At 48.0% G+C, this 26,195-nt stretch overlaps 10 protein-coding genes across 12 annotated transcripts; 6 read left to right on the top strand and 4 right to left on the bottom strand.

Moving 5' to 3' along the window:
- The first annotated feature begins 37 nt into the window (after positions 1-37).
- E1B28_010118 (uncharacterized protein) lies at positions 38-2,380 on the top strand. The gene is made up of 7 exons (XM_043155070.1): positions 38-596; positions 646-924; positions 978-1,128; positions 1,180-1,347; positions 1,403-1,563; positions 1,615-1,994; positions 2,052-2,380. Exons 1-7 carry the CDS (start codon positions 63-65, stop codon positions 2,326-2,328), a joined length of 1,950 nt encoding a protein of 649 aa, XP_043007531.1. The 5' UTR covers positions 38-62; the 3' UTR covers positions 2,329-2,380.
- Positions 2,381-2,473: 93 nt separating this feature from the next.
- On the top strand, positions 2,474-3,937 carry E1B28_010117 (uncharacterized protein; the record flags this gene model as incomplete). The annotated part of the gene is made up of 7 exons (XM_043155069.1): positions 2,474-2,771; positions 2,825-2,925; positions 2,982-3,108; positions 3,168-3,322; positions 3,375-3,569; positions 3,629-3,717; positions 3,769-3,937. 7 exons carry the CDS (start codon positions 2,474-2,476, stop codon positions 3,935-3,937), a joined length of 1,134 nt encoding a protein of 377 aa, XP_043007530.1.
- Positions 3,938-4,140: 203 nt separating this feature from the next.
- E1B28_010116 (uncharacterized protein) lies at positions 4,141-8,106 on the bottom strand (the record flags this gene model as incomplete). The annotated part of the gene is made up of 16 exons (XM_043155068.1): positions 7,984-8,106; positions 7,804-7,924; positions 7,598-7,752; positions 7,435-7,546; positions 7,274-7,377; positions 7,141-7,220; positions 6,912-7,083; positions 6,507-6,865; positions 6,372-6,443; positions 5,820-6,317; positions 5,651-5,769; positions 5,421-5,600; positions 5,280-5,371; positions 4,623-5,230; positions 4,432-4,572; positions 4,141-4,379 (listed from the first exon to the last, which is right to left on the bottom strand). Exons 1-16 carry the CDS (start codon positions 8,061-8,063, stop codon positions 4,141-4,143), a joined length of 3,132 nt encoding a protein of 1,043 aa, XP_043007529.1. The 5' UTR covers positions 8,064-8,106.
- A 31-nt stretch (positions 8,107-8,137) lies between these two features.
- On the top strand, positions 8,138-9,321 carry E1B28_010115 (uncharacterized protein). The gene is made up of 5 exons (XM_043155067.1): positions 8,138-8,258; positions 8,309-8,384; positions 8,439-8,595; positions 8,653-8,768; positions 8,816-9,321. The coding sequence occupies exons 1-5, from the start codon at positions 8,205-8,207 to the stop codon at positions 9,208-9,210; spliced, it is 798 nt and encodes a 265-aa protein (XP_043007528.1). The 5' UTR covers positions 8,138-8,204; the 3' UTR covers positions 9,211-9,321.
- Positions 9,322-9,465: 144 nt separating this feature from the next.
- Positions 9,466-10,242, top strand: E1B28_010114 (uncharacterized protein; the record flags this gene model as incomplete). Its single annotated transcript, XM_043155066.1, has 3 exons — positions 9,466-9,539; positions 9,617-10,126; positions 10,191-10,242. 3 exons carry the CDS (start codon positions 9,466-9,468, stop codon positions 10,240-10,242), a joined length of 636 nt encoding a protein of 211 aa, XP_043007527.1.
- A 143-nt stretch (positions 10,243-10,385) lies between these two features.
- YSH1 (endoribonuclease ysh1) lies at positions 10,386-13,424 on the bottom strand. The gene is made up of 11 exons (XM_043155065.1): positions 13,203-13,424; positions 13,110-13,155; positions 12,969-13,060; positions 12,338-12,916; positions 12,090-12,279; positions 11,771-11,917; positions 11,572-11,721; positions 11,256-11,510; positions 11,051-11,192; positions 10,761-10,996; positions 10,386-10,699 (listed from the first exon to the last, which is right to left on the bottom strand). Exons 1-11 carry the CDS (start codon positions 13,397-13,399, stop codon positions 10,478-10,480), a joined length of 2,256 nt encoding a protein of 751 aa, XP_043007526.1. The 5' UTR covers positions 13,400-13,424; the 3' UTR covers positions 10,386-10,477.
- E1B28_010112 (uncharacterized protein) lies at positions 13,425-13,902 on the top strand. The gene is made up of 2 exons (XM_043155064.1): positions 13,425-13,644; positions 13,705-13,902. The coding sequence occupies exons 1-2, from the start codon at positions 13,480-13,482 to the stop codon at positions 13,789-13,791; spliced, it is 252 nt and encodes an 83-aa protein (XP_043007525.1). The 5' UTR covers positions 13,425-13,479; the 3' UTR covers positions 13,792-13,902.
- Positions 13,887-18,159, bottom strand: E1B28_010111 (uncharacterized protein). Of its 2 annotated transcripts, XM_043155062.1 has the most exons (11): positions 17,903-18,159; positions 17,823-17,837; positions 17,482-17,762; positions 17,288-17,428; positions 17,004-17,237; positions 16,582-16,948; positions 15,903-16,513; positions 15,779-15,853; positions 14,663-15,723; positions 14,536-14,605; positions 13,955-14,480 (listed from the first exon to the last, which is right to left on the bottom strand). In XM_043155062.1, the coding sequence occupies exons 1-11, from the start codon at positions 17,961-17,963 to the stop codon at positions 14,181-14,183; spliced, it is 3,216 nt and encodes a 1,071-aa protein (XP_043007523.1). In that variant the 5' UTR covers positions 17,964-18,159; the 3' UTR covers positions 13,955-14,180. The 2 variants fall into 2 exon arrangements, with proteins under 2 accessions (XP_043007524.1, XP_043007523.1); XM_043155063.1 differs by having other exon boundaries at positions 13,887-14,480; positions 14,536-15,723; positions 15,779-15,841.
- Positions 18,160-18,248: 89 nt separating this feature from the next.
- On the top strand, positions 18,249-20,880 carry E1B28_010110 (uncharacterized protein). 2 transcript variants are annotated; one of them, XM_043155061.1, is made up of 17 exons: positions 18,249-18,524; positions 18,579-18,665; positions 18,784-18,974; positions 19,029-19,109; positions 19,177-19,326; positions 19,381-19,452; positions 19,508-19,571; positions 19,622-19,740; positions 19,793-19,805; positions 19,855-19,931; positions 19,997-20,017; positions 20,068-20,241; positions 20,297-20,308; positions 20,367-20,412; positions 20,460-20,525; positions 20,587-20,681; positions 20,741-20,880. In XM_043155061.1, exons 3-17 carry the CDS (start codon positions 18,840-18,842, stop codon positions 20,774-20,776), a joined length of 1,161 nt encoding a protein of 386 aa, XP_043007522.1. In that variant the 5' UTR covers positions 18,249-18,524; positions 18,579-18,665; positions 18,784-18,839; the 3' UTR covers positions 20,777-20,880. The 2 variants fall into 2 exon arrangements, with proteins under 2 accessions (XP_043007522.1, XP_043007521.1); XM_043155060.1 differs by having other exon boundaries at positions 20,460-20,681.
- A 265-nt stretch (positions 20,881-21,145) lies between these two features.
- Positions 21,146-26,137, bottom strand: E1B28_010109 (uncharacterized protein; the record flags this gene model as incomplete). The annotated part of the gene is made up of 10 exons (XM_043155059.1): positions 25,178-26,137; positions 25,049-25,126; positions 23,712-24,952; positions 23,578-23,658; positions 23,395-23,510; positions 22,880-23,334; positions 22,197-22,820; positions 21,570-22,139; positions 21,363-21,513; positions 21,146-21,306 (listed from the first exon to the last, which is right to left on the bottom strand). Exons 1-10 carry the CDS (start codon positions 25,925-25,927, stop codon positions 21,146-21,148), a joined length of 4,227 nt encoding a protein of 1,408 aa, XP_043007520.1. The 5' UTR covers positions 25,928-26,137.
- Positions 26,138-26,195: the final 58 nt, after the last annotated feature.

The raw sequence follows: 26,195 nt of genomic DNA, 5'->3' as shown, positions 1-26,195 counted from the left end.
GGGGTCCGTGCGGCGCAGCGGCGGTTCTCCACGTTGTGCTTGCTTGTCGACCACCATCATCAATGTCGCTTAGACGGTCAAGGAAACTTCGACGCTCATCATCGACTGATGCCTGGAACAACCCATTCGCGCCGTTGACAATCAAAACTCCCCGCAGTCGAGGTCGCCAAAGCTCAAATTCCTCGAGTTCAAGATCAGCCGCACCTTTCGAGTACATACTCGAGGTCGACCATGCTGGGCGAGCACATGACGTCGACGAAGGCTTTGGTGGTGAACAGGATCCTGAACTGCACGATCAACGGACGTTCAGTTTGACGAGGTCAAATAAAGTTCCACTCACTTACGCATCTTTGCCCCCTACGCCAATTCTGCCTTCTCCTGTACCCTCCAGGCCTCCTAGTCCGATACTGAGACCTGAGCCTGACTCCCCTACTTCGCCTGTGCATCTCTCTGGAGGTCATCAGAATGACCTACCACCCTTTTCTCTGTGGGACTACTTGCGAGAAGAGCTGTTAGCCACAGATTTTGATTCTCACCAGGAACTGAAATGGGAACGCGTCTCGAATTTCTTGAGTATACCGTTGGCCGTGGAGAAGGTGTGTATAATCCCTGACTATTGACAAAGGTTAACACGAGCATTTGCAGATCATAGGATTTGGTTTCATATTGTGTTTTGATTCGTTCCTCTATACATTCACCGTATTGCCCATCCGGTTTGCCTTGGGATCCTTTCGACTCTTTCTCAATATGTTCTCACATTCTGCACCTTCTCTGCCCCCGTCGCAGAAAGCAGACATTTTACGAACACTGCTCCTCGTTACATCCATCGCTATTCTATACCCTCTGACTGACGCGAGCAAAATATATCACTTTATCCGCGGACAGGATACGATCAAACTGTATGTCATCTTCAACGCCCTCGAAGTACTCATGCTTCCATTTGCACCTTTGGGCTCAATAACTGACATTCATCGCAGATTGCAGACCGTCTGTGTGCTTCGATAGGACAAGACATATTAGATTGTCTCTTTTCTAGATCGACTTTAGAACCGCTATCACACAGAGCTCCGGTGACAACGCTCACATTTCGTCCTATCCTATACTTTTTGCTTGCCCTCATCTATAATGGTGAGCCATATAAGTTTTCCCCTTCGCAGTCACGATGCTTATAGTCTATAGTATCTCATACTGTTGTGATGGTTTACCAACTAATCGCACTGAATGTCGCTGTCAACTCGTACGATCATGCCTTGCTCACTTTGCTTGTGTCGAACCAATTCGTCGAAATCAAAGGAAGCGTGTTCAAGAAATTCGAGAAGGATAACCTCTTTCAGATTACTTGTGCTGGTAGATCATTTGACACCGTCTCGTCATGGCATAAGTTGACTTGAAACCTCAACAGATATAGTTGAGCGTTTTTCGCTGGCCCTCATGCTTACCGTCGTGGCCTTTAGGAATCTCATAGAGCTCAGTGGCTCTGAATTCGACTTTGCCGGGGGATTTATATTGCCGAAGAGTTTTGGTTGGGTCAGAGGCAACAACGTGTTATGGACAATTTCCTATGCGAGTCCCGCGCCTTTGCGACCGAAATTTACACTCATGCATCATAAATAGCCTGTCCTAACCGTCATGGTTTCCGAGATGCTCGTAGATTGGCTAAAACATGCTTTCATAACCAAGTTTAACCACATCAGACCCTCGGTGTACGAAAGATACACCGACGTCTTATGCCGGGACCTCTCGAGCGGAAGTGCTGTGGGGAGACGAGGTGCACGGAAGCACACTTACGTCGATCAAGCCCCTCTCGTTGCACGAAGACTTGGTTTTGCCTCCCTTCCCCTGGCGGTCCTTGCTATTCTCATTGGCACTCAATCAATAAGCCTTCTTCTCTCATTACCATCTGAAGGCTCCTCTCGATCCCTTTCTAACTTGAGCTTGGAAGAGATTACACGGTGTTTGACCTGGGTGACTATGGCGATATTATTTTGGCTCTGGTATGCTTCGTTTTTGCATAACAGCACCAACAACTGACCGTGTCTTGGTACCTATAGTTTCGTGGTGATCAAGGTCATTATCGGTGTGAATCTCGTGAGCTATGCCACGCGGAGGAGAGCCGGCATGGAGGCTACAGAGGCGGCTGATAGGATAAATGACTTTGGTAGAGATCCCATTGGGGAAGGCAAGGAAGAACAGATCTACAATCGAGAGCTGAAAACGTTATTGGATAATAAACGAGACGACGTGGAGACAGGTGGCGGTGACGGCAAGAAAGGAAGAGTCAGGCTGGAAGATTTGACAAGGTTCACTATGGTTAAGCGAATTTGGTGAAATGTTGTATCTATGACTCTGGGTTATCTTGAAATCCAGTACATGAGCTCTAGCATTGCGTCTAATTTTCAAGCGCTCAGGAAGCGCTCAGCATACTGCCTTTTCAGACCGACGAAAGGCGCGACCACGCGTCGAATTAGGGATCATGTCACTTTACTCAAGGCTCATCGTTCGACTCAAGCTCGTTCCGAACTCACACATCCGATACAACTCTACTGTGGCGAGAAAAACCATCAGGAAAACGAATTTACAAAAAGATCTACCTCCGCCAGAAGAGAGAATCGTGCTCCCTCCTGTCTCCCAATGGCGAGCGTTATTCCCGCCAACACTGAAAACTACCAAGAAAAGAGTCTCAATAGCAAATCCAAGTACAGCTGATAAGGTGGCAAACGCCTTTGTTCCGGATGGTGTCAAGGGCAAAGTCATTATCGAGACATTTCCAGGTGCTACTCTGTTCTACACTCACCCCACCACATCATCTGACAGCTTCCCCAAGGACCGGGACAACTGACGAGGGCGCTCTTAAGGCTCCCAAAAGAGCGTATAGAAAGACTCATTGTACTCGAAGAAGATCCTTGGTTCCTCAACTATTTGGAGGTGGGCACTTAAGGCGAGACTATGACACTCCCATAACGTTGACATTTCCTTTGAAGTCACTCGAAGAGGTAGATCCACGTTTAAAGGTTATTCCTGCTAGTGGAATGAACTGGGAATCATACGATATTGCTGGTAGCCAGGGTCTTCTGGACGGGGTCAGTGAAATTGGGTGGGATGCAGGAGGTACCCATTTCGTATTCTTATCCGTTCCGAAAACTTAGGTTATTATTTGGTACTTGCAGTTCACCCACAACTTCAACACATAACTCATCTCCCGGTCAACGTTCATGGTGAACAGCTCATTGCTCAGTACATCCGTTTCATACCGGACCAACATTGGTTGTTCAAATACGGACGCGTCCCGATGAGCTTCCTACTCAATGATCACGTCTGGCAGGTACCTCGCTCATCATTCGTATTTACATGGCTCTCCTCACAGTCAATCCAAGCGTTTGGTATCCAGAGATTTACAATTACGGTGTAAATTGACCGCCGTCGCAGATGCTATGGTAGATTGTCAGCAACAACTGTACGATGAGCTACAGCCGTATCGAGACCATTTTTTCCCCATTAGATCTCCGACCGCGACCAATAGGGCTGGCTTACCATTCCTCGCTGTTTCCGTGATACCCAAGGAGAATCCGGTGAGCCTCTACTACTTTAAATAGCAGGGCGCTGCAATTTTATATCATCTCCTATGCAGCTTATTGAAGCTGGAGACATGGAGATCTGGGACTACTGCTTGAGGCGGTTATTTGTGCAAAGAGCAACGCCTATAGCGAAGGCCATCTCGTACGTCGCCTGCGACTAGATTCGCTTAGTCTGCATTTTACAATTACCTAGTGCACTGGGTCCCGGTTCTCAAGTCCTCATTGAGAAGACAAGGGGGGTTATTGACCCTTGTACTCATCCTCGAGAACTCTCTATGCTACAGTGGGCAGAGTTGGTCAAAGCATTCAAGGACTGGCCGTTTGCTCCGACAGTGCGTGCTTATATTTCTGTTGGCATTTGATGGTCCATTGCAAGCGAGTCACTTTCAGGGCCTTTCAGTTTCAGAGTTCAGCATAACAAACAACGAAAGCCGTAGCGGGGATCGGACAGCATAGTCGGTAATTACGGCGCCACACTTGCGGCATACAACAGAAATTTGCGGATAGCGAAAACAACCAAAACAATACTTGAGCGAGATATAAATCAACTGAAAAGGAAGCCGTGTTAGGAAATCTGCGCCTCCTCTATCTGGGTCTCATCCCACTCGGGGCTGAGTCGCTGGGTTTCCACGTTGAATGTAGTATCGTCCATCGTGACGTCGGTTTGCTGAGACTCAATTTCGACAGGCATAGATTTGTTCGCAGTTTTGCCCTTTTGTGCCTCGTTGGCGTTCCCAATCATACCAAACAAGGTTGTTTGGCGAGGACCCTCCTTCTTCTCTTGGTTTTTCCCTTTTGGTATCACTGAGTTTTCCGGTGAACAAAAAAGTTCTGGTTGAATCGATAACAAACTTGCCTTTCGTTTTTGAGGGTTGCGTCTGGGCCGCGTCAACTTTATCGAAGAAGCTTTCGCTCTTATGAACCGTCTTCCTCTCATTCTTATGGGCGGCAAAGGGGTTGCGACTGCTCTTAGTCTTCGCAACAAATGGGTTTGGCTCTGTTGAATTTAGATTAGAACCTCCAAATTCTTACGATCGAAATGCTCACTTTGTTTAAGTAGTGGCATGGAGAATTCCGTGTCCATATCATCGGCGAGATCTTCCTCCGGTCGTTTTCGTTTCGCATCGACCTGCAGCTGGTCTGAAAAAGTCTCTTCGGAGGATGTCACCGTTTTTGATGAACGTCGCGTATTCTCGGCCACTGGTGCAGCTCGTGATAAGCCCGGTCTAGAGATTGCAGGAGGTGGACCAAAGTCCTGTAACGGGTTTGAAAATATATGCGTAGTAGTGCTTTCCAGACTGGCCAGCTTCCGCACAGGTGGATCGACCCTCATCCATCTTCGCCTTTTTTCCCGGGCAACTTCCAATCGGTCATTGTTTTCCTCACGGTCGGCTTTCAATAATTTGAATTTCTCTTTCAACCCATGCATGTTATAAAAACCAGCTAGCTGGATAGCTGCGTCTAATGACGAGATGTTGTGAAGGAGTTTTGCGAGTTCGATCGCACGGGCGATGTTTTCCTCCTTGCACGCGCCTTGTATGAGCTGAATAAATTCTTTGTCTATCGAACGCTCTCTGGTCGTAATGTCCACCGTAGTGAGCTCTTCATCAAGAGCGTCTAGGGCCATATCAACGAATAAGAGCTCGCGCTCTACTCTAGAAACGTTATCAGAATGACATTGTAAACGGACTCAGAATAACACACCTTTCTTCCGTAACGCCCTCCTGCCTGAAGGGCATCCGTATAGGTAGCTCTTGAACCAGAGGTCTTGGAAAACCAGGATATCTTTGCCTTCCCTAAAAATAGACAATCAGTTGATTCCATAGACATGCCGCATTGACTTACCTTTAAAATCAAGCACATAAAGGTGTTTCCCGTAACTCCCACAGGCCAATAAGACTCGTCCTTGCCTACTTTTCTTTCTAACGTGTTTGAGTCCAATATGCGGCTCCATGAGCCGTGATGAGGGACCCTGTGCTTGGATAGAATATGGAGTCGACCGGCAGAGTCATATATAACTGGAGCCTGTAAGGATTTAAGCATTCATTGATGGGCGCCAAACTTGAGGAACTGACCCCTTCTTCGCTAATTCCTATCCATTCAAGTGTATGTCCTTTTGGTATCGGCAAAGCGTCCCTCTGACGCGTACTGAAATCGTCGAAATTGATCATCGAGTAGGATAGTGCTTGCGAGCCTGGAACCTTATGGTTAGCCTCCATCAATGATACTGGGTAGAGGTTCTACCATCCATGGTTGTTGAACCGGTGCGATGAGCGACGAAAACCCATTCGGTACCAGCCACCATTGACATAAAATCCCCGCCCAACGCCAAGATCCGTCTCTCCCTTCCCGTTCCACTGAGGAAAGTAAGGTCACCATCCGAGCTCGCTACTACGACGTTTCCAAAGCCTTGAAGGTCGTCATCGGAGTTCTGCTTGAGGCTCCTCGACGGCGAAACTCCCCCGGCAGTAACACCAAGTACTCTGCAGCCCTTTTGTAGGTTATAAGTCCATCCTTGAGGTAGATTCCACGACCCGTAAGGCCGATATTGTACATGAGCAGAATGATCCGCTTCGGGAGGGCAGGCAAACGCAGCTCCCCTTTCGCCAAGATACCCCATATTATATCTGTTATAATCGGTGAAATGGAAGCTTTTGCGCGTTGACTTGTCAAAGAATTCAACGTTAATTATCTGATGGGAATCCAGGTCCGTGGCCTCGATGACACCAAGCATGTTATAAGCTGCGAACGAGAATGTCAGACAAAGAAGCCATATGGATCATTCGACAAACCCACCCAAGTACCTCTTCTTTGAAACCATTGGCGTAGATCCTGGCTGGAAGGCGGGTTGAGCTTTCGTGATACTGACTACATCGGGATCAGGTCAGAATTGGCAAGTCATCCATCCATAGCATCAAACATTTGGCTCACCCATTTCTTTCACAAATCTGGTGCCATCTGTGACCCCTTTCTCATTCGCCATGTCGTTTCCTTCATAGTCATCTATCAAGAAATCATCGTCAATCTCCATTTCGCCGACCTCGGCAACAGGATCTTCGACATCATCGCCTTTCTCCTCGGGAGCCGTAGAGATCTCTGCGCCGAATAAATCTGGATTTTGGTTCTCAATGACAATGTTTTTGAGAGTAATTCGTTTCGAGGGATGTATCAAGTTGCTGGGGATTGGATTTCTCCATCGATGAAAACCACCTGCTGCGTCTGTCCATGCGAGGGTGTTATCGCAAGGCGAGAAAGCGATTTGAAGTACTGTGGCACCGCTTACGTGTTCCCTGTCGGAGGCTCAGTGAAGGTTCAATAGCTGTTGGGTATCCCTACCTGAAGAGAACTTGTTTGGATTGTGTCGACCATACGTAAATATGTGACTGACAAACTGACGCAAGGTATAAACCGTTGGGAGAAAGGCAAAATGCTGTGATGTCGCCTTGCATGTCTTTACTGGAGAAAGTGAATTGTTTTGTCCATGTCTCCCGAGATATCGTTACGATGTCTAACACATGAAAGCAATGGCCTTAGACCCTCCAACAACTTCTCAGGTAGGACTCACCATGTGCTCGAGAGACTGCAAAAAAGTATTCTCCAGATGGGTGCCATATGGCGGAGCAGTCATAATTGAATTGATGGGAGCTGAGCGGGATATTAAGCTAATCAGGTCTTGAGAAGAGGCAGTATGTACACACTCTTCGGAAACCGCAGGTATTATATCCTCTATCGTTGATACCATGGTTGGTTCGTCTCTTGAGATATCCCAGACAATGATTCGTCCATCTGAGCCAGAGGAAGTCTAAAGTAATCTGGTTGTTCAGTCAGTGAGCTACTGAAATCAGCTTGACAAGCCCACAAGGAGAGTTTCGGTCGGATGCCAGGTCACTTTTCGCGCGCCCTTTTTATGTCCGTGTAGCAGCGAAACTTTGATGTTGTCCTCCAAATCAACCACTTTCAGGTGCAGCTCACTAGATCAGAGAAATAAGAAAGAGGATGTTTCGCACAGGCTGTCTACGCACTCGGAGCAAACAGCAACCCGCTTTCCCTTTGGATCAATTGCTATGCATCGGACCGGGACCGAATCTACTCTTGTAACAGCACCAGACATCTCTCCCTTATCCCTCTGATATGACCGAACTTCCGAGTCCTTACTTGCGGAGAGCCAAGTATCGTCCTGCAAAACCTTCGGTGAGGCGAAGCTGGTTACGGAGGTCAATACTCTTACAGTAGTTGAAATCGACGTGATTCCATCATCTGCGTCTATCGCGGTCGCTGGCTCTTGATCGTCTCCATCCTTCGCCTTCCAAATCCGAACCACACAGTCTGAACCTCCAGTAAAAACGCGCCTTGAAAGCAAGGTTGTCAGAGCGTGTGGAACTAGAGAGAACAGATAGGAGGAGCGCACGATCCATCTTTTGAAAATGCCAGGCATGTATATCCATCTCCATGGGAAAGATTTGAGATGAACTTGGGATCAGACGACATGGCACCTGTGTCCGAAGCACCTAGTCGTACTTAAGTAAAAAGCAGAGACGCGTGTGTCACAAGTCAACACGCGTCTTTCGTGACTCCTCCCTCCTTTCCGTCCCGTGACACGCTCGCCTTTACTCTTCGAGCACATTCGTTATGGCCAACACAACCATCAGCGGTGCAAAGGCAATTCATGGACAGAACCCACAGGTATGAAGTAAACTCTGCTGACGATAAACACGTGTCTTAATTACACACAGTACCTTGTAGAAACCGTGATTCGGAATCGTATCTACGAGTCGAACTACTGGAAAGAACACTGCTTCGCCTTGACGGGTATAATTTACATTATTTTCTTGTTGTTCGACATTGCTCAACATTCCGTTCTAGCTGAAAGTATCATCGACAAATCTATTGAACTCAAGTGCATTGGTGGGGTCTATGGGAATCAAAGACCGACTGAATTTATGTGTCTTCTTCTCAAACTCCTTCAGATTCAGCCTGAGAAGGAAATCTTGGTTGAGTATCTACAAGCAGACGAGTTCAAGTTAGTCATCCCTGGTCATTTATGTTGCAGAATCTGATAGATGATGTTTTTCTGTAGATATCTCAGAGCACTTGCAGCCATGTATATACGGATGACCTTTCGATCAGCTGAAGTCTACGATATTCTGGAGCCTCTTTTAAAGGATTACCGAAAATTACGACTGAGAAATATGGGTAAGCCTTTCCCAATGGGTGTCAGCCATACTCTTATTTCTCTGGAGCCGGCTATTCCCTTACATTCATGGACGAATTTGTGGATTCGCTGTTAACGGAGGAACGTGCTTGCGATATCATATTGCCTCGCTTAACCAAACGGCAGGTCTTAGAGGAAAACGGTGACATTGGCCCACGAAAAAGTCGGTTACTCGACGCGTTGGAAGGTCGGAGTGACGACGGCAGTTACAGAGGAAGAAGCAGAAGCCGTAGTGGGAGTCTGAGTCGAAATAGGAGTGTCGAACGGGAAACGAGCACGGAACAAAACCCTAGTCTACGCCGAAGTCCAAGTCCAATTGTCTCAGGATATATCTCTCGCAGCCCTTCAAGGTCGCGTTCTTCTTCAATAGCATCCTATCGGTCTCGAAGTCGCAGTATATCTCCGGATCGGATGGTGTCCTGATTACAGGAGTTTTCCCTTTAGTGTACACTGTAACCGGACTGTAAGCTAGGTCGCTCCGTTGCTATTGCACTTGATCTGGTATCCTTACGTTAAGAGCTTCTAGTCCAGCTTTTATAACCCTGCAGGTGACTGGTTCACAATGACCCGAGTGGGATAGTGACCATACCTATACAGTGTTCCAATCGCTTGGTTACAACAAGTTCTAAAATCTCTATCCAGCGCTTTCGAAAGTCAGCTGGGACCTTCACTGATATCATGTTTGATCTCGTTGCGAGGGTATTTAAATTTTACTCAGCGCGCGCCAAGCAGCTGTATCCCGATGGACCAATGTAAGTAGGATTGGTGGCTTTTGAACATCTGATCCTGATCTTTCCTATCCTCATAATGGTCTCGGATGTCCCCCCAGCCCATTTAAGATGCACACCTTCCCTAATCAACTCATGCAGAGCTTACCTCCACCACTCACCCTGCTCATTTATCTTTCTCTCGCTGTTTCTGCCTTGGCTGCTGGCTCTACTTTTGCGTCTCTGGCACTCGGTCTCCCGCCCCATTTTTGGACCATCCCTGTTGCTTTTGCAATCACCCTCCCTTACCATCTAGCCATCCTCTTCCTTGCTCGGGTTGAGCCTCATGGTTCACCACGAGTATTTTCGTCGGGTAATAACACCTGGGGATTTGTTGCGTCTACCTTCTGGACGGGTGCCCTTTGCACATCCGTCGTGACAACGATCCTGATGGCGCGTCGGGATCATCGACAACAACGTGACATAAATTTGGGATGTGCACTCTGTGCCTGGTCGTTGTTGGAGGATGGTCTGATTTGGAGCATAACATTGTTGAGCTATCGGGAGAGACGAAGAGTGTTGTATGCCGCAAAATGGCGACCTAATGGTAGCAGTAACGGCCAATCTTGGAGGTACGCGTACCATTGATCTTCCGTCCACGCGCCTGAGCTGAAATTTGTAATCTGGGGTGGACAGTTTCAACAAACCTGAACTTGCATTCCCATGGCGCGTCCACTCACATTCATGAAGCACATGTGGACATTTTAGAAGACTGCGCCGTTTCCGTTTGTGATTTTCGTGGAGACTAGTCTACTTTTACCTCCGCAACCGTGTAATATGTATAAACATGTCATTATGTGTATAGTACTTAACAAATACAAGCACAAAACAATTATGTGCGAGGTTTGTCATGTATGTCACTGCCTATACTGTTACACGATCTGGATCGATGTAAAAGTGAAGGTCGTTGACGTCAAATGTCTTCAGCCATCCGAAGGGCGTTGTTCGGCCGGTGATACACCATTGGGCTCCACCTCGAGGGGAATGAGCACAGCCTTTGTGGGATCCTTATCCAGGTTCATGTCTTCATGAGAGGCGGGTGCAACCACACTAAAGGATTGAGCTAAAGAGCTGACGGTCGTGACAGCCATATTAACAACGGCTTCAAGGCGCTTTTTGAGGGTTTCGTTCGTGCTAGAAACCGCCTGAGTAACGATAACAGGATTACTACGAGTGAAAAACGAAACCAAAGGGGATGGAACGCACAAGAGTATTCAAATTAACCGAAGCGGTGCCCTCTGGCAAGGTAACCACAAAGGCCGGATACCTCTCCTCTTCCCCTTGTTCGGTATCATTCTCTAATAGATCCGGCTCGTGATACTCTAGCGACTCAAACCCAAAGTGGGCTTCGAGGAACATGCCTATTTTAGATACGATTGAGGTTTCATTTTCGTTGTCGGCATGGGGATGTTTGTGCGAATGCGAGTGGGAATGATTGGTTACTGTTCGTGAAACGAATATCAGTGGGAGATAACTAGTAAGCCAATGGTGCTCACATTTTACTGATGCTGGGCTTTTGTCTATCCCAGTTATCAAGGCGAGCGTCGAGTCAGCGATCATGTCGACGCTCGCACTCGACTCCCATTCCAGAGTCAGTTCGTGCTCCTCTGTATGCTTAACATCGATGGCACCCATAACCTTATGGAGATTATTGAACGGAGACATGAGGGGAGTTGCATGCGATTGATGAGACGAACTCACCCGTATTGTTGGTGCTCCGTCTTTGTCGATACCCTCTTCAACCTTACCGTACATACCTTCTAGATGCCATCGTACGAGCTCCCAGCCAACCCCAAGAGTGATCCTCTGTTTTTGGCTAACCACACACGTCGATAAACCTGCGAAGTCCTTTAAATCCCTGGGATCTAGCAGGGTGTATGAATAGTCTTTGGCAACCAACAATCCTGATAGAACATCGTTGGGTTGTGGAGACTGGTCGGCCAAAGTCCCAATTGCCTGAATAATAGAAGAGAATTTCGTTATAGTTGTTGCGATTACAGTCATAAAGCAAGCTCACTTTCGCGACACGTTCACCTCGGAAAGAAAGGTTCAATGTTTCACAGTTTCTCGGTGTATGTATCTTGACATCCTCCTCGCGCTCTTTATAACGCGAAGTCATTGCTGCCCTAAGTCTTCCCATCGCGGTCTGTTCGCCATGTACGAGAACCTGTAAATGTGTTAACCTCCGCAAGAACGGAAGGGTGTGCTGTCCCTACGATGTGTTGAGCCTTTACGAGTTCAATGAACTCTGAATTTTGAGAATAGTCCACATGAGCGCTGAATGAGATATAGTCAACGGAGATTTTCCTGGGTATCGTTCCTCCTTTGACCGACTCAAATTCGTCCGGCTCTGTCATGATGTCCTGTACAATGAGAAAGGAATGATCGAAAGTAAGCATCGCTCAATAAACCGAGAGAGAAGATGGACGAGGAAGCTCGCTCAAGGCCAAAGTGTGTTCGGACAAAAACGATTCCATTAATTTTGAAGTGTGATATGTACAAGAGGTGTAGGTAGTCATACTCAAATCCACTCACCCTGGCCATAGTTCCCTCAATCGAATAACCCGTTATGATGAGACCATTCCGCGAGTCGGGTGCCCATAGCTCGAATAATTCACGACTAGGACCCGATTGCATGAAGCCGGGGCTTGCAAGCACAACACAGGGAGGACCCTCTGATATCTTCTTTTCCCACCCTCTGGCTTGTGCAGGATTTGAAATGTGCCTACATTGTGACGAACAATCAGTTCAAACGTGAATGGATCCAAGAATAAACGGCTCACTTGAAGACGAAAGGATTGTCTCGTTTTGAGAATCTTGTTCGAACGTTGGAATTCATGGTGTGGATGTACGTTTGATACACAGCCATGGATTTGCGGGCGAGACTTGATGCATAGTAGATGGGCACATTATGAAGATCTGGGTGTTTCTTCCAGTATTCATCCAGGATAAGTAATAATTCTTGAGCTCGTCCGAGAGCGAATTGTGGTAGCAGAACGTGACCTCCCCGACGAATGATCGAGTGAACCAAGGCGGTGAAACGTAGTTCTTTCTCCGGCCGACTTTCCAGGCTCTGTACCCCATAAGTACTTTCAACAATGAGGACATCTGGACGTATTGGCGGTACTTCAGCTTTGACAAGGTGGCGATCCTCCTCCCTTGAGTAGTCACCAGTGTATAATATTCGCAGACCGTAGATGTCAATCAAAAACATGCAAGCACCGAGAACGTGGCCTGCATGATATGGTGTGAAGGTGACTCCGGGGCAAAGGGTGATGAGTTGATGGGCAGAGATTGGAGTGATTAACGAAAGAGACATGGACATATCCAGAGGGGAGAACAGGGCATCTGAAGATGAAGAACTGGAAAAGGTTTTGAGCCAAACACGAGCAATGAAAGACGTCGCGTTCGTACCTCATGCGCACAAAATCCTGCATCATGAATTTATGAAGAGCTTTAGTTGGATGTGTCATGTAGACCTTGCCCTTCCCATCCCTGAAGTTGGTCTGGTGAAGGGTCAGAAAAGCAATGGAGTGCGAGCTTTAAAAAACTAACCTTTTCAGTGATATATGTAAGAGCAGCTGCATGATCCAGGTGAAAGCTAGATACATTATGAGAGTCATCAAGGCCGTAATCTCAGTCACTCACTGAGTTACTAAGATAGCATCAACTGTGCTCCAGTCGAGTTCATCTATGAAAGGAAGTGAGGCCATTCCACTGTACGCTGGGTGCACGCCAGTGTCGCAAACAATTGTTTTTCCTCGATACTGTAACACGCAGCATGATCTTCCCACTTCTTGACCAGCGCCCAACAATGTTATGCTCAAGGTCGGTGTATCAGACATCGTACGCGACGACACAGACAGAGTATGAGATACCTTACATAATCCACATCTTGAACTTTTCTTTTCCGGCCCTCGAGGTGATGGCCAAAAAACGAACGAGACCAGGGAATCTTCTCAACAAGCAAGCTTCGGCTAAGCAAGCAGCTAAGAAGAAGAGGCAAAAAGCGCCTGATGCTCGGACGTTACGATTCAAAAATGCTGCACTCGAAGATTCGATAGACAGTCAGGCACATGTTCTTTATGCTGTAGGTTCTTGGTGCTCTATAGACTGATAGTCCAGATTTGAAGACAAGTTTTTGTACTAGACCAACAACTCTCCTTCTCGTCAGTTTGAAGCAATTCCATCTGCAACCACAGACAGAGAGCTCGCCGCGATCATGGGAAGCTTGTGAAGATCGGCAGCAGGTTCAAAGCTGTCCAAAGTATGTGATCATGAACTGTGGGCGGCATTGTTGTGCGCACTCCGCTGAATTCTGAAGTTGTCAGGCATGATCATGACGTTCCAACTCGATACGCCCAGATATATTCATAGACGCAATTTGACAATACATTCTACATTTTTATTCTTTAAACAGTGTGCGCTGTACAAGGAAAACTACCGTGTAGGAGAAAGCAACGTAGGGACTGGCATGCGGGTCCATCCTCACAAGCAAACAGTGTATAAAAAAGTATGTTGGAAGGGGGGGGGGGCAGAAGAAAGCGGGATGAGGTGTCGCGAGAACAGAAATAGAAAACGTGAAAGAGGGGAAAAGGTAAGCCTACATAACAAGAATCGACCCATTCAACTCATATCCTCCCATGTCGGTCGTGGAGCATTTATAGAAAGTTTACCCAAGTGTTTTCTCTGACGCAGGTTCTTCACTTCCGTATTGATAAGGTCCCGTAGCCGCTCTAGGTCAAGACTTCGCTCTGCACGAGAGCCCATAAGAATATTCCGCCAGATGCCTCCAGCAGCAACGGAGTTGTCGATAGGTAACTGCATCGGTCGATGAAGACGAACCATCTTCTGCATGAGATGGTCGGGACTCGGATATATGGCGTTTGGCCAGGCGATTCGGATTGCAAACCACCAACCAAGAGGCTAGATTATGCCGCCGGTCAGTCAAATAAGGATCGATATCAGTCAAAATACTTACCCGACCATCAGGAAGCGTACGCTCTGGGTAAGAGTCGTACGTAGTAAGTGAACCATCAGGCAGCGAGAACCTATTATAACACACGGGTTGTTGAACTAGATTGAGTACACCGACGACAAGTGCTCACCTGTGGACTACCCAATGGTTCTCATCGGAGCGATGTTTGGCAAGAACGACCAGAAGGCGTGGCATTCCCTGCAAACCGAACGGTCCCCATAGATCCCTCAACATACCACAAGCATCACCATGTCTACCATTGAAGACAGCGTTGCTGATCGCATCAGCCATATTTGGCGGCACGAAAAGTCTGTCCACGACGCCTTGCGGGGTGTCCGTCATTCTGGACCGCACGTACCGCTTATATGTCTGCGTGGACCAAATGCTCAACGCAACTTCGTTAACCTGATGGCCTCTAGTAGTGCTATTCAAGGCTTCCTCAATCTCGCTCAGAGGCCAGATAATAGCCCAACTGAGAAGTCTCTGATGTATCTTTTGCCATGGAGGAAGGTTCGCATGAGGATCTTGGTACTCGGTTGTAACCCAAGGTTGTTGATGCAGGGATACAACGCTTCGATTGCTAGCTTCAGGTGGAATATCAGGTAGAGGAGGGGAGCTTGCACGATGATCTGGGTAACCACCAGCTTCAGAGCCAGGAATCGTGGGTGCAACTGCTGGAGCCGTCTCCCTGTCATAATCCTCATCGTCGGCGTCAGAACGTCGAAGGTCCCAAGTAGTCTCTTGTGCACCATCCTTGGAAGGCCGTTGCCGTAGCTTATATAACTCTTCTTCTAATAGCTGCTGGCCAGGAGAGTCATCTCGTTCATTTTCCAGAAGATATTGATCGGACATTGGTGCTGCAAAGAAGCGTTCTTGAACGGCCTCTCCGGCTTCTTCGTTCTCGAATACCCCTTCATCAGGAATGTGGTCATCCTCAATAATGATATCCGTTCCTGGTTGGTACACGGACTCAGCCATTGTGCCCGTTGCTTGCGTATGTATGTTCACCGTCTGTGTGACGGGCGTGTGAGTTTGAGTATACTCTTCATCGCCCTCGAACAGTTTTGACGGTTCTCCAAACGACTGCGTCTGTATGGGCCTTAGATTCTCGATTTTCGGACCCAAACTCTCAATCCGTTGCTGCATAAGAAGAATCTCCCGCTTGAGGTCGGCAGCCCACTTCGGTGGCTCCTGAAAGCCATAATCAATCAACAGCAGCAGCAATGAGAAGATGGTTTCAACTAACATCAGTATGCTCTTCTTCATGCTGAACAATGGGAGGGTCGTGGTTATGATGGGTTTTCTGATACTGTTTGATAGACTTATCGAAATTAGCAAGGCGGCCATCGATTCTGGAAACATTATATCACCTCATTGTCGTACGCCATCCTTAGCTTCCTCATCCGCTGCTTCACGGCCTTCAGAATAACCTTCTTGACGAGCTCATGTGTCGTTGGAGCTTTGAGCTGATTAAGGAGAATGCACAAGTCCATGTCATGGAAGTTGCTTTGGGCTATTTCCGCATCAACAGCTGAGGGGGAGTAATACGATGTCCTGGGAGTTCTGGTGGCTAACGCTAGAGCTTTCTCAACGATACGAGCTTCTTCTTGGTTCAACTCGTCGAGGTCGGGAGAGCGTATTCGGCTGGGAGTGGGAGTCATCGTTCCCTCTTTCCTGGTACCAGTTGTCCGCCGAGTCGCCACAGACGGGGCTTTAGATGGAGATTTACCATTGGGACGAACCTCTGTCCGGACTTCTGACTTGGTCTTGTGGGTTGCGCCGGATGGCGCAGCAGAGGCAGCTTTAGATGGCGACTTGGAGGGCGCGTGAGAGGGTGCCTTCTCGGATTCCTTCTCTTCAGGAATCACAAGAGCACGCCCGCGGATAGCAGCGTGAAGAAGGTCTTCGTTTGTGGGTGCATGACGGTATGGAGAAAATGGCCGGCTCTGATGTGATCCCCCGGCTGACATAGGAGGGCGAACTGAAGATGGGTTTAACCACCAAAACAAGTCAGCGGAAGTTTATGTTGCCCACGCCTAATCTACTCACCACTTCCATTGTGAATTTGCCGTGTGCCGCTCCGAGGAGAGAATTCTGCCCCATTAACCTCCACCTCATTCCGGGCAGAACCTTCTTTCCTCGCTGCCTTGGTCCTCACTTGAGATAAAGAATCCGACGGAGAAACAGAAGGCGCTTTTGAACGTGTAGGGACTCTGGAACGTGTAGGTGATGCAGGGCTTTCATATGTCACCCAATCAAAATCGCCACTTCGGCTTTCCCCAACTCTGCTCTCTCCTACCCTACTTTCTGGAAGTGGAGGATCTGGCCTCACCGTGGATGTCTCTTTTGTCCTCGCAGAGCCGCGGGAAAGGGGAGATAAAGGCCGCTCCGTTGAAGTCTTTGAGCGGGTCCCAGCCTGAATAATAACAGTCAGTGAAATATAGATGTTCAAGGGACTGTTGAACGCTCACGACGGATGGTGACTGCCCATTCTCTGACGTTTTGTGCGATGACTTCGACTGCGAAGCGCGAGTCTTCGTCGATGGACTTTCTACACCAATGACGACGGATGTCACCCGAGGTGAAGCGACTGACTCCGGTAAAGGAACCTTCGTAAATGCTGGGGTGAGCCCTGTCCCTGAAAGTGCTACGTCTTGTGTCCAAGGTTCGCCTGTTTTCGTTGTGTCATCGGCCCACAGCTGGTTCTGAAGGAGGTTCTGAGAAGGATATTACGCACTGCCGAGCGGGTACTTACATTCATTGTAGGGTATGTGTGGATATTCTGACTGTGGGAGGAAAAGTCGTCGGATGGCAAAACACCCATGTTACCAAATGAAGGGCCGGAATCGAAGGATTCATAGTGTGGACCTGGAGGATCATGCGGACCTGGTTCAAGCTACATGGATAAAAGTTCAATTAAGAATGACATAGAGCAAAAGAGTACCGCACCACCGGTAAAACTGTCCCGCCTTCTGACCTTTCCTGCTCCAACGAATTCGCGTCGTCTTCGTCTCCATCCTCACGTTTGTGAGCTGTACTACGAAGATGGCCGATTGGGGTTTCAGGAAAATCACGTAGTTGGGAAGCCTGACTTCGAGGAGAATAGACACCACTGTGTGCAGCGCCGCCTCTCATACCCTTGTAACCTTCATAATCGAGGACCGAGGTAGGTCGTGAATTGGCCATCTCCTCATGAGATACACTAGACATTCCTTCGAGATATTTGAGCACTAGTTGGAACCAGGTAAAGTCGTCAGAGACCACATGCGACCATTCATCGTTGAAATCACCTTTCTCATTCGAAGCTGAAATTTAAACAAGCAGTCAATAATAGAGCTGAAAAACACAGAAGGTTCAACTGAATACGCACCAGGTGTAGATGAGCGTATGAGAAGAGGTTTCAACACCTCTCCAGATCCCAAAGCGGACATAATGATGAATCTGTGAGAAGCGAACGAGGGAAATGATGAATTTGAGCCGGTCGACTATCGCTGTCGCCGAATAGTTTGTGCTTTATTTGGAAGTTGCAGGAGACGAGGAGGAGAAAGAAATGGGGAAATTTGGTGGATATCGCAGACGGAGAGTTGGGAACTTGGCCACATTACCTCGAGGCAAACTTCAACTGCATACAAACATTGGCAAACATCGCGTACCCGGGATCCCACTACCCATTCAGCTCAGCGCCTCCACTTAGTGTGCGCTGCTTGAGACCTTGAGGACTGGCTCCAAGAATTATCAACATCTCATGACATCTATTCTACCTCCCGGACATGGCTTCAAGTCAGAATCACCCTAATAAGGTTTCTCAAGGCAGAAGACATCAACACTATTTTCCATCTACATACGTCGTCGCGCGTCTAAACATCCATACTCAGCGTCAACTTGTCTCCTTGTTGAATCGCTCAGTACAAGCAAACTTTTGTCAGTAACGGCTTCGTATTCTCAAAGATGTTGTCCAGGCCCCACATGGATGTGTTCAGAATGGCCATCATGTAAGTTACTAGTATGGGCTGGGACAATACTCTCATGTGTCTTGCATTTCCCAGGCTTTTCGTGCCTTTTGTCATGCTGTCTTGAAATTGATTTTTGGCCATTTCAAGCTATCGATTGGTTACTGAAAGCGAAACGTTTCAGTCAGTTATTTTCTTTGACACGTATGCCATGGGCTTCCCGTGGTACTCATCACATCTGTTGCTTTACTTGCCTTTGAATTGACGTCGTTCCGAAGTGCTTATTGAAGAACCTATTTAGGTTGACGATTCTCCTTCTTATTTCTTCTCACTGGGTCTTCATTCCAACGCCCAACAATGGTTATGATTTCTTCCTGCTCTTCGTACACCGCAGTCTTTCTTGCCTTCGTAACCTCAGCATCAGCTCTGGCCGTCAATCGCTCCCAGCCGGAGAAGCGAGCTCAATGCACTGCAACCTTGAGCGTTGCCTTAGTAAGTTTACTCGCGTCTCTAGTGTATCAGTGACTCAACGTCGAACGCCATCAGAGCGTAGCGCACCGTCTGCAAGACCATTACTACAGCTCAAGCAACGGGCAATACAATGGCGGTTCTCTTTGGACGGACGCAGTAAGCTCGATCCAACCGTAACATAACCAAACGTAACATAACCAAACTCAATTCGACACTGTTTCAGAATACCTTGGAAGATCTTCACAACTTGATGCTTGCGACTGGCACCGATGACTTCGCTTCTGTAGCCGACAACTCTTTCATCGGACGCAACGCCAACAATCCGTCCACCAACTGGAATGCGGTCTTGGGAGGAAGCAATGACGATGCTGGTGTATGTTTCTTTCCTCGATCCTCATTTCAATAGTCCTAACACCGCATCTACCAGTGGATTGTGCTTTCATTGTGGAAGATGGCCGACTATAAAGCGAGCCGTGGCCAGTCGAACACGGCGTTCCTCGTGAGTTCAGGAACACTGACAAATCATCCGAAGTGATACCACCCGTCAAAGATAGAACGCTGCTTCCAAGATCTACGACATCATTGAGGGCCAGTGGGACAATGTGTGTAGTGGTGGTGGTACGTTCCTAATCTTAATCATGTGTATTTTGTTGCTTGATGTGAAACAGTCTGGTGGTCTACTGCTCATACTTACAAGAACGCCATCACAAACGAACTGTTCCTCCTCCTCTCAGCGCAAGGATACCGCAGAGGATTTGGGCAGAAATACCTTGATAATGCAAAAAAGGTAAGATGACCATGACATGAGGTCCAGGTGGTTGCTGATCATGGTTGTCCAGACATGGGATTGGCGTAAGAATTTCCCCGAACTTAATCGTCGTACTTACGTATCGATGGACAGTGAAAAATTCTGGCATGCGCAACGGGGATAATCTCTGGAACGATGGTCTCACGAATGACTGTAAAAATAACGGACAGGTGAACCGAACAATTATATGGACCACACGATATCCGATCGACTGACCACACTTGATTTCATGCAGACCACATGGACTTATAATCAGGTATACTATTTTCATCAGGACTTCAAAAGAGTGACGCTAAACGTCCTTAGGGTGTCATTGCTTCTGGGTTGGCTGAACTCGCAGTTGTTACCGGCGACAGGTCATTGTTGACCGAGGCTGAGAAAACTGTGGACGCGACCATCGCCCGTCTCACCGCCAACAATATTTTGAGAGAATCTTGTGACAATGCACAAAGCGGAGGAGCCGTATGCAACCAAGATCAGGTAAATTTTTTGAATATCTTTCGTTTTGTTCACCTATTTACGCGTTAAAAATCAGCAACTCTTCAAAGTACGTACTGACCATAAAGTCACGGCGGAAGTTTGATGATAGGACATTTTCCCGAAAGGGCTTGTGGACGAAGCACCTCCAGTTCTATCTTGACGCAGCGAATGGTAAGCAACTATGCTCTTTTCATCTTCAAGTCTGAGCTCGCCCCCAGAGGCAAGTCGGACAGACAAGTACAGATCATTCCTTGGTTCTCAACAATCCGCTGTCTTCCACTTCGGTATGTTCCTAGTACCTACTCAACGTATCAAGATGACACACCCCGAACATCTATGATCTAGGTACGAATGCTAACAACGATATTGGTAGCGTTTGGTACGCACCCGACCAGGGTGGATCTATCTTTACCCCGAAGACCTCCGCCAGTGGCCTTGAAGTACGTGGTTTTCCTTGCAAATGATGCCCATTCATTCCGTAACGCTGACTTCTGTGAAGGCTCATGTTGCTGCAGCTAAATACGGCTCTTGTTGATCTGTATCACAAGGCTAGCGATATTCCACCCCGCGGTATCACCACCTTGTTGATATCTTCTTTACATCTTGTGGCACCGGTGGTTCTTTCGTTGTCAGCCCTTGAATCGAATGGCGGGGGCATATATTCCCTAATCGAGTTCCTCTCCTTCATGAGCACAATTATTCGATGATGACAACAGTAAGTTAAGGAAAGATGATATTGAGATCCGACATTGGTCGTGTGGTATAGCAGCAGTATGGCGACGAAATAAACGGACGAATTGAAAACTAAATGAAGGAAATGGTGGTATGTACACTACATGCTGAGATTACGGGACAAAGATATGAAAACAGAAGAAGCAAAAAAACGGATACCCATAGCATGGAATCAATCATTGCCTCCTCCCTGGGCAGTTTCTCGTTTGTGCATGAGCGAGATGGTCGGAGGTGGATCGGGTGGAACAGACTTTTCGTGAATGGTATCTTCGTCAGGACTTTTCCTTTTTCTCTTAGCATCTTTAGAATCGCCGTTGAGGGCCATTTCTAAAGCTATCGCACTATGGTGATTAGTGAAAAGAATCGTTGATATGATTCAAGTGGCATACCCTTTTCTCCCCGTCTCTTTAATCTGAGAGACATCGCAGCTTGCAAAGAGTCTATGTACGAATCGTATTTCACAATCTCTGTCAGAAGGTATTGTGATTTCTTCTCCCAATTACTCTGGGCTTTGACAGCACTGTTGCTGCGTGGTTGATACTGGAGCGATCGAAAACTAAGGTAGTTTACTTTATTTCAGTGGAATTAGCACGTACCAAGGCAGACATCGGCTCTCGTAGCTCGTTATGTCTTTGTAAATCTCTCTTCATCGATTTAACGTGTTTCCTTAATGCATCCAACTGTGTCTCTTCATCATGGAAACTAGAAACAGAAGGCGGCATAGGGGGCTTCCAGTCGTTAATGACGATCCTATCAATCCAGGGAGATTGCGCTGTGCGAACTGTTGCCGCACCCTCTCTCCAGCCGCTGAACTTGCTCCGGCTGCTTTTACCACTCTTTACACTAGCGGCATCATTGTCACGCATGGACTCCGTGCCTGACTGTGAACGGCCATGGAAGGTCACTTCACTGACCCGATTCCATCCATATTCCATGTTCGAGACACCTCCAGCGAGAGGTTCTTTGCTGGTCCGTGCCGCCCAATAGTTGCAAGTCGAAACCCACTCATTTACAAGCTCCTCAGTTCCCGCTTGAAAGAAGTAAACGCCACCATTGGAGAGGGTCAGGACCATGCAATATGGTCGTTGACGATTGTAACCGGGGGAAGGAAGAGCGTGTGCCAAGGAGTGAGCTAAGTGGATTGTTCCAACTGCATTGGCATTCGACTACAAAAGTAATATTTGTCAGTTTGTATCAAGAGCGGAGCAGTAACGTTGATTTACCAGCCAGTTACCGCCTCCAACAACGCTAGATCCACCAGCGCCATTCTCGCCGAAAGTGAACATATTTAACTCACCCTTCTGTATTACAACAAACACGTCGAGCCAACCCTTGTCCTTCGCCCTCTTTCCTGTAGATTCCCAATACTGTTTCCTGCACAACATCCCCTCCTTTGCCCACGGCGCACCAAGAAGCGCGAGCTCCTCGTCAGTGATGCTGATGTCACTGGACGTCGATCCATTCGAATGATCACTCCGATCGTCATCCTCTTGTGTCTCCTTGATGATTGTATGAGTGAGATTCGAGGCAAAACCCAAAGTGGGCGACAAAAAAGACGAGCTGGAGCCGAACAGCTCATGTGCATGAGTAGAGGCAGCAAAGCTTGGTGAAGGACTGACACGACCGTCAATGCTGCTGTTACTGCTGTACGGACTTACACCGGGCTGACCACCCATAATCGATTGTATACCACGTATACTGCCTCGTTTCAAGGTCATGAGTCTGTCAGGTTGTTGGCCTCGTAAGCTGCGATTACGAATGACATTATTTATCGAAGAGGTTGAGGCCCGACCTGCGGCATTCATTGGGAGGAGAATCTGCTGGTTCTTCACCGCATTGTACATATCCTGCATCCAATGTTCAGAAGCACGATAATGCGTGAGGATAGACGTCCAAATCACTTTACCTTGAGCAAGTTCTCCATAGTTGCCTCCCAAGCCCTCCCATAACCGAGATTCGGTGACTTTGAGTCTTGAGAAGCTCCCAGCATGGATGAGCTGTCGCTTCCATAAGGTCCACCGGGAGTTGTGACCTGTGTAGTAGTAAGTGATATGGCAGGCGACGACATCACTGTTTCTCGGGATATGCTATTCCAGCTTGTTATGCTGTCACTCCGCTTAGAGCGAACATTAGAATGCTGGTTTTGATCTCCATCGCCGCTATGTGAGCCTTTGAAGCTACTGGAGTCGTCAACAAGATCGTATGATGATGTTCGAATGTACGAAGAAGGCTGAAGCTGCATCTGGATAGCGGTAAGGGTGTTTCGAACAAACTGATTACGTGACATGCGATTAGCAAGGTCGGCAACGTGGAGATCAGTGTTGAGGAGGAGAAGTGAATAGGTAACAGCGTGTACGATGTCTTCATCGAAAGGTGATCAGAGACAACGGGAAACTAGGGGGGAAGGGGAAATGGACGCACTAGTACTGCCATAGACCCCACCAGGATTACAATCCCAATAGCGTCGACTGAATTCTTCTAGCAGTCGATCTACTTGTTGCGTTTCGCCTTTGAGATAAAGTTTCGCACAGAGTCGTCTGAAAAGAATAAGAAGACCCCGTAAATGATCGCTCAAATTGAGTATGGGAAAGAACGCTTCAGTACCTGAAGGCATTATCTAGACTTAAGCCTTTGAAATCGAAAAAGTCCATGTAATGTTGCAAAGTAAGTTTATTGATCCGAACGCTGCAAATGTGATATCTATCAGTAAGGAAGACTGGCAAAAAAGGCAGACTCACGTTCCACCCAACCACTCAGCAATTTTGTCCTTGGCCAAAAACTCTTCATCCTCGTTCCAACACTTGGTGGCTAACTCCTGACCACGAGCCTCCATGTCAGTGCTGAAGTCTTCAGTGGAAACGACTTCGCTTCCTCCTCGAGCCAATGACGTTGGCCTTGAAGGAAATCGAACTTCAGTCTTCAGACCGCCTGGTATATCATACTGTGAGCTAGCTGGCCCACGGGTAATATTCCGAGAGGGTTCGTCGTTAGCTGGTATCAGCGATGGTTCAGAACTTGAGGCCGTTGGTCGATGCCGAGACTTTAAGCCTCTAGTTGAGCTAGGTGGTGGCAGGTGAAAAGAACTGTGTCCGTTTCTGGCTCGGGAAGGGCTCAGATTCTGCTTGAACGGAGAGTTTGGAGGCGACATAGCTCCAGTCGAAGATGCGGGTCCCGATGTGGAACGTATTGGTGTTGTCTGCAACGAGGATGACCGAGGCGGTACTATGGGTGCAGGCTCTAGTGATTGGTAGACACTAATTTCGTCTGTTCGTAAACGAAGGCTGGGAGGTCCCAATCCCCGTGACGATGACGACCCGAAAAGCGAAGATGCTGATGCCGATGCTGGCGACTGAGGTTGCGGTTTTTCTGATCCTTCCAATAGGACACTATCCGTTTTAGACCTTTGCGAATTCCGTCTAGATTCTGTAGGTGTCGTGGAAGGTAACGATGCTGAGGAAGTGGGGTATCTCAAATCCAAAGGCCTTGAAATGGACGTCACATCTAGATGCGATGAGAGTTGGCCTTTGAAGTCTCTCAACACACTGTCTTCGGATCCATCTCTGCTAAGATTGGTCAACTTGTTCCTCCCTTTGACAGTCTCTAACCCTGTATCTGTCAGGTTGGCAGGAAGACCGACAACTGACTTCAAGTCCGTATCCGTAGCACTCATGCTTCTGCGTTTAGGGAAGTTTCCTCTTGATGCGGCAGAGGGTGTGGATGCTGGTTTTTCAACAATGACCATGGAAGGTTCTTCGATGTCGTCTAATTCAAGGTTTCGATCCGGGTTGATAGGAGGAAGGGGCTTGGAGGTAGAGGAAGAATAGCTCGATGTAAAGAGTGAGCCTCCAGTGAATACGTCTGCTATAGGAGATGATGACGTTGACGTCTGGATAGCAGGCGGCATCGGTGGTACTGGCGGAGGGGGTTGTTGGGTGAAGGCGTCAAGGAGAACAGGGGTTTGTTGACTGGCATCGGTTTTCTTCATGATTTATGAAGGGTCGAGATAGATCATGATTGCGGCAAAAACGGGTCATTGTAAGATGTGGTACTTGTGTGTGGCAGATGTAGGACTCACCGCTCGTTCTCTGACAGTATTCCCCCCAAGCATCTTTCCTATAAACGTGCTGGCTTTGGCCCTCACTGAGGATTTCGACTGTCGAAGCTAAGATGAAAGGCAGAACAAAAAAGGCGACATGCCACGCACTTTTGCCGGTGATAACGATGAACCTGCCAACACCCACCCACCATTACTGCTGTCTACAGTGGTGGCCGTCCTATTGGGTTGAAAGCGAGCTCCCGGTAACGGGCTCGGACTAAGGGGATGTATTATCCGATCGGTGCTGGGTGAAGGGGGAGGTGAAGGGCTCAAAACTCTGCTAAGTCCACCGAAGCTTTTGTCTCTGCTCTCTCGAGCCGGACTCTCCACAGGACTCCTTTCTCTCCCCGCGGCACGGTCTCGTTCTTTCTGTTTCCGTAACAGTGTCGCCAAATCAGGGCTACTCGATGACCCAGGCGAACGATACATTGAGCGCCGATTGATATGTTGTTGGTGACGTCGCTCCGTATTTTCACCGTCTTCATCGTTTTGTGGTCGTGATTTGGTTGAGGATGAAGGTAATGACGAGCCAGGTGTTGGTGGCACGACAACTGGCGTTGTAGGCCCAGTATATGTCATTTTTTGAGGTGGTGGTGTATCGAGCAAGCCAGTTCCAAGCTCATTCACATCTATTCCCTCTCTAAGTAACACTGTTCCTTCCTGCCTTAAAGCCTGCTCGAAATCCAGATCTGTGCGCGACACTCGTTTACTGAGCTGTTGCTGTTGCTGTTTCTGTCGAATGTCCCGCGGCCCAACTGGTCGCTGTCCTCCAGATATCCCATTACTTTCTGGCACGGCTAAACGATCAGTACCAGGTGCGCTAGCCCCTGCACTTCCTGCCCGACCTCTGCTGAACATATGGGTGGATGAAAACGAGGTTGGACGTGTTGTGCAACTTTAATGACGGTATTCGTATCCGTTGTGACAGAAGATATAGTGTCCAAGAAATTAAGAGTGTTTGATGAAGTTCACGCCCTTACTGGCCCCCAACTTGGGATTGGTACGTGAGAGTAGCGAAAAATAGGAACACGAGGAGAGGGGTTACTCGTGCGGTGAATGGCTCTTAATGACCCGACAAATTCACCGCGGCGCCATTCGCCCCTTCTGCCGCTGACCTGCATCACAA

This window comes from Marasmius oreades, chromosome 6, assembly GCF_018924745.1.
Source record: "Marasmius oreades isolate 03SP1 chromosome 6, whole genome shotgun sequence".
Classification (NCBI taxonomy): Eukaryota; Fungi; Basidiomycota; class Agaricomycetes; order Agaricales; family Marasmiaceae; genus Marasmius; species Marasmius oreades.
The sequence above is the reverse complement of the archived record's forward strand: the minus strand, read 5'-3'. Positions and strand labels throughout refer to the sequence as shown.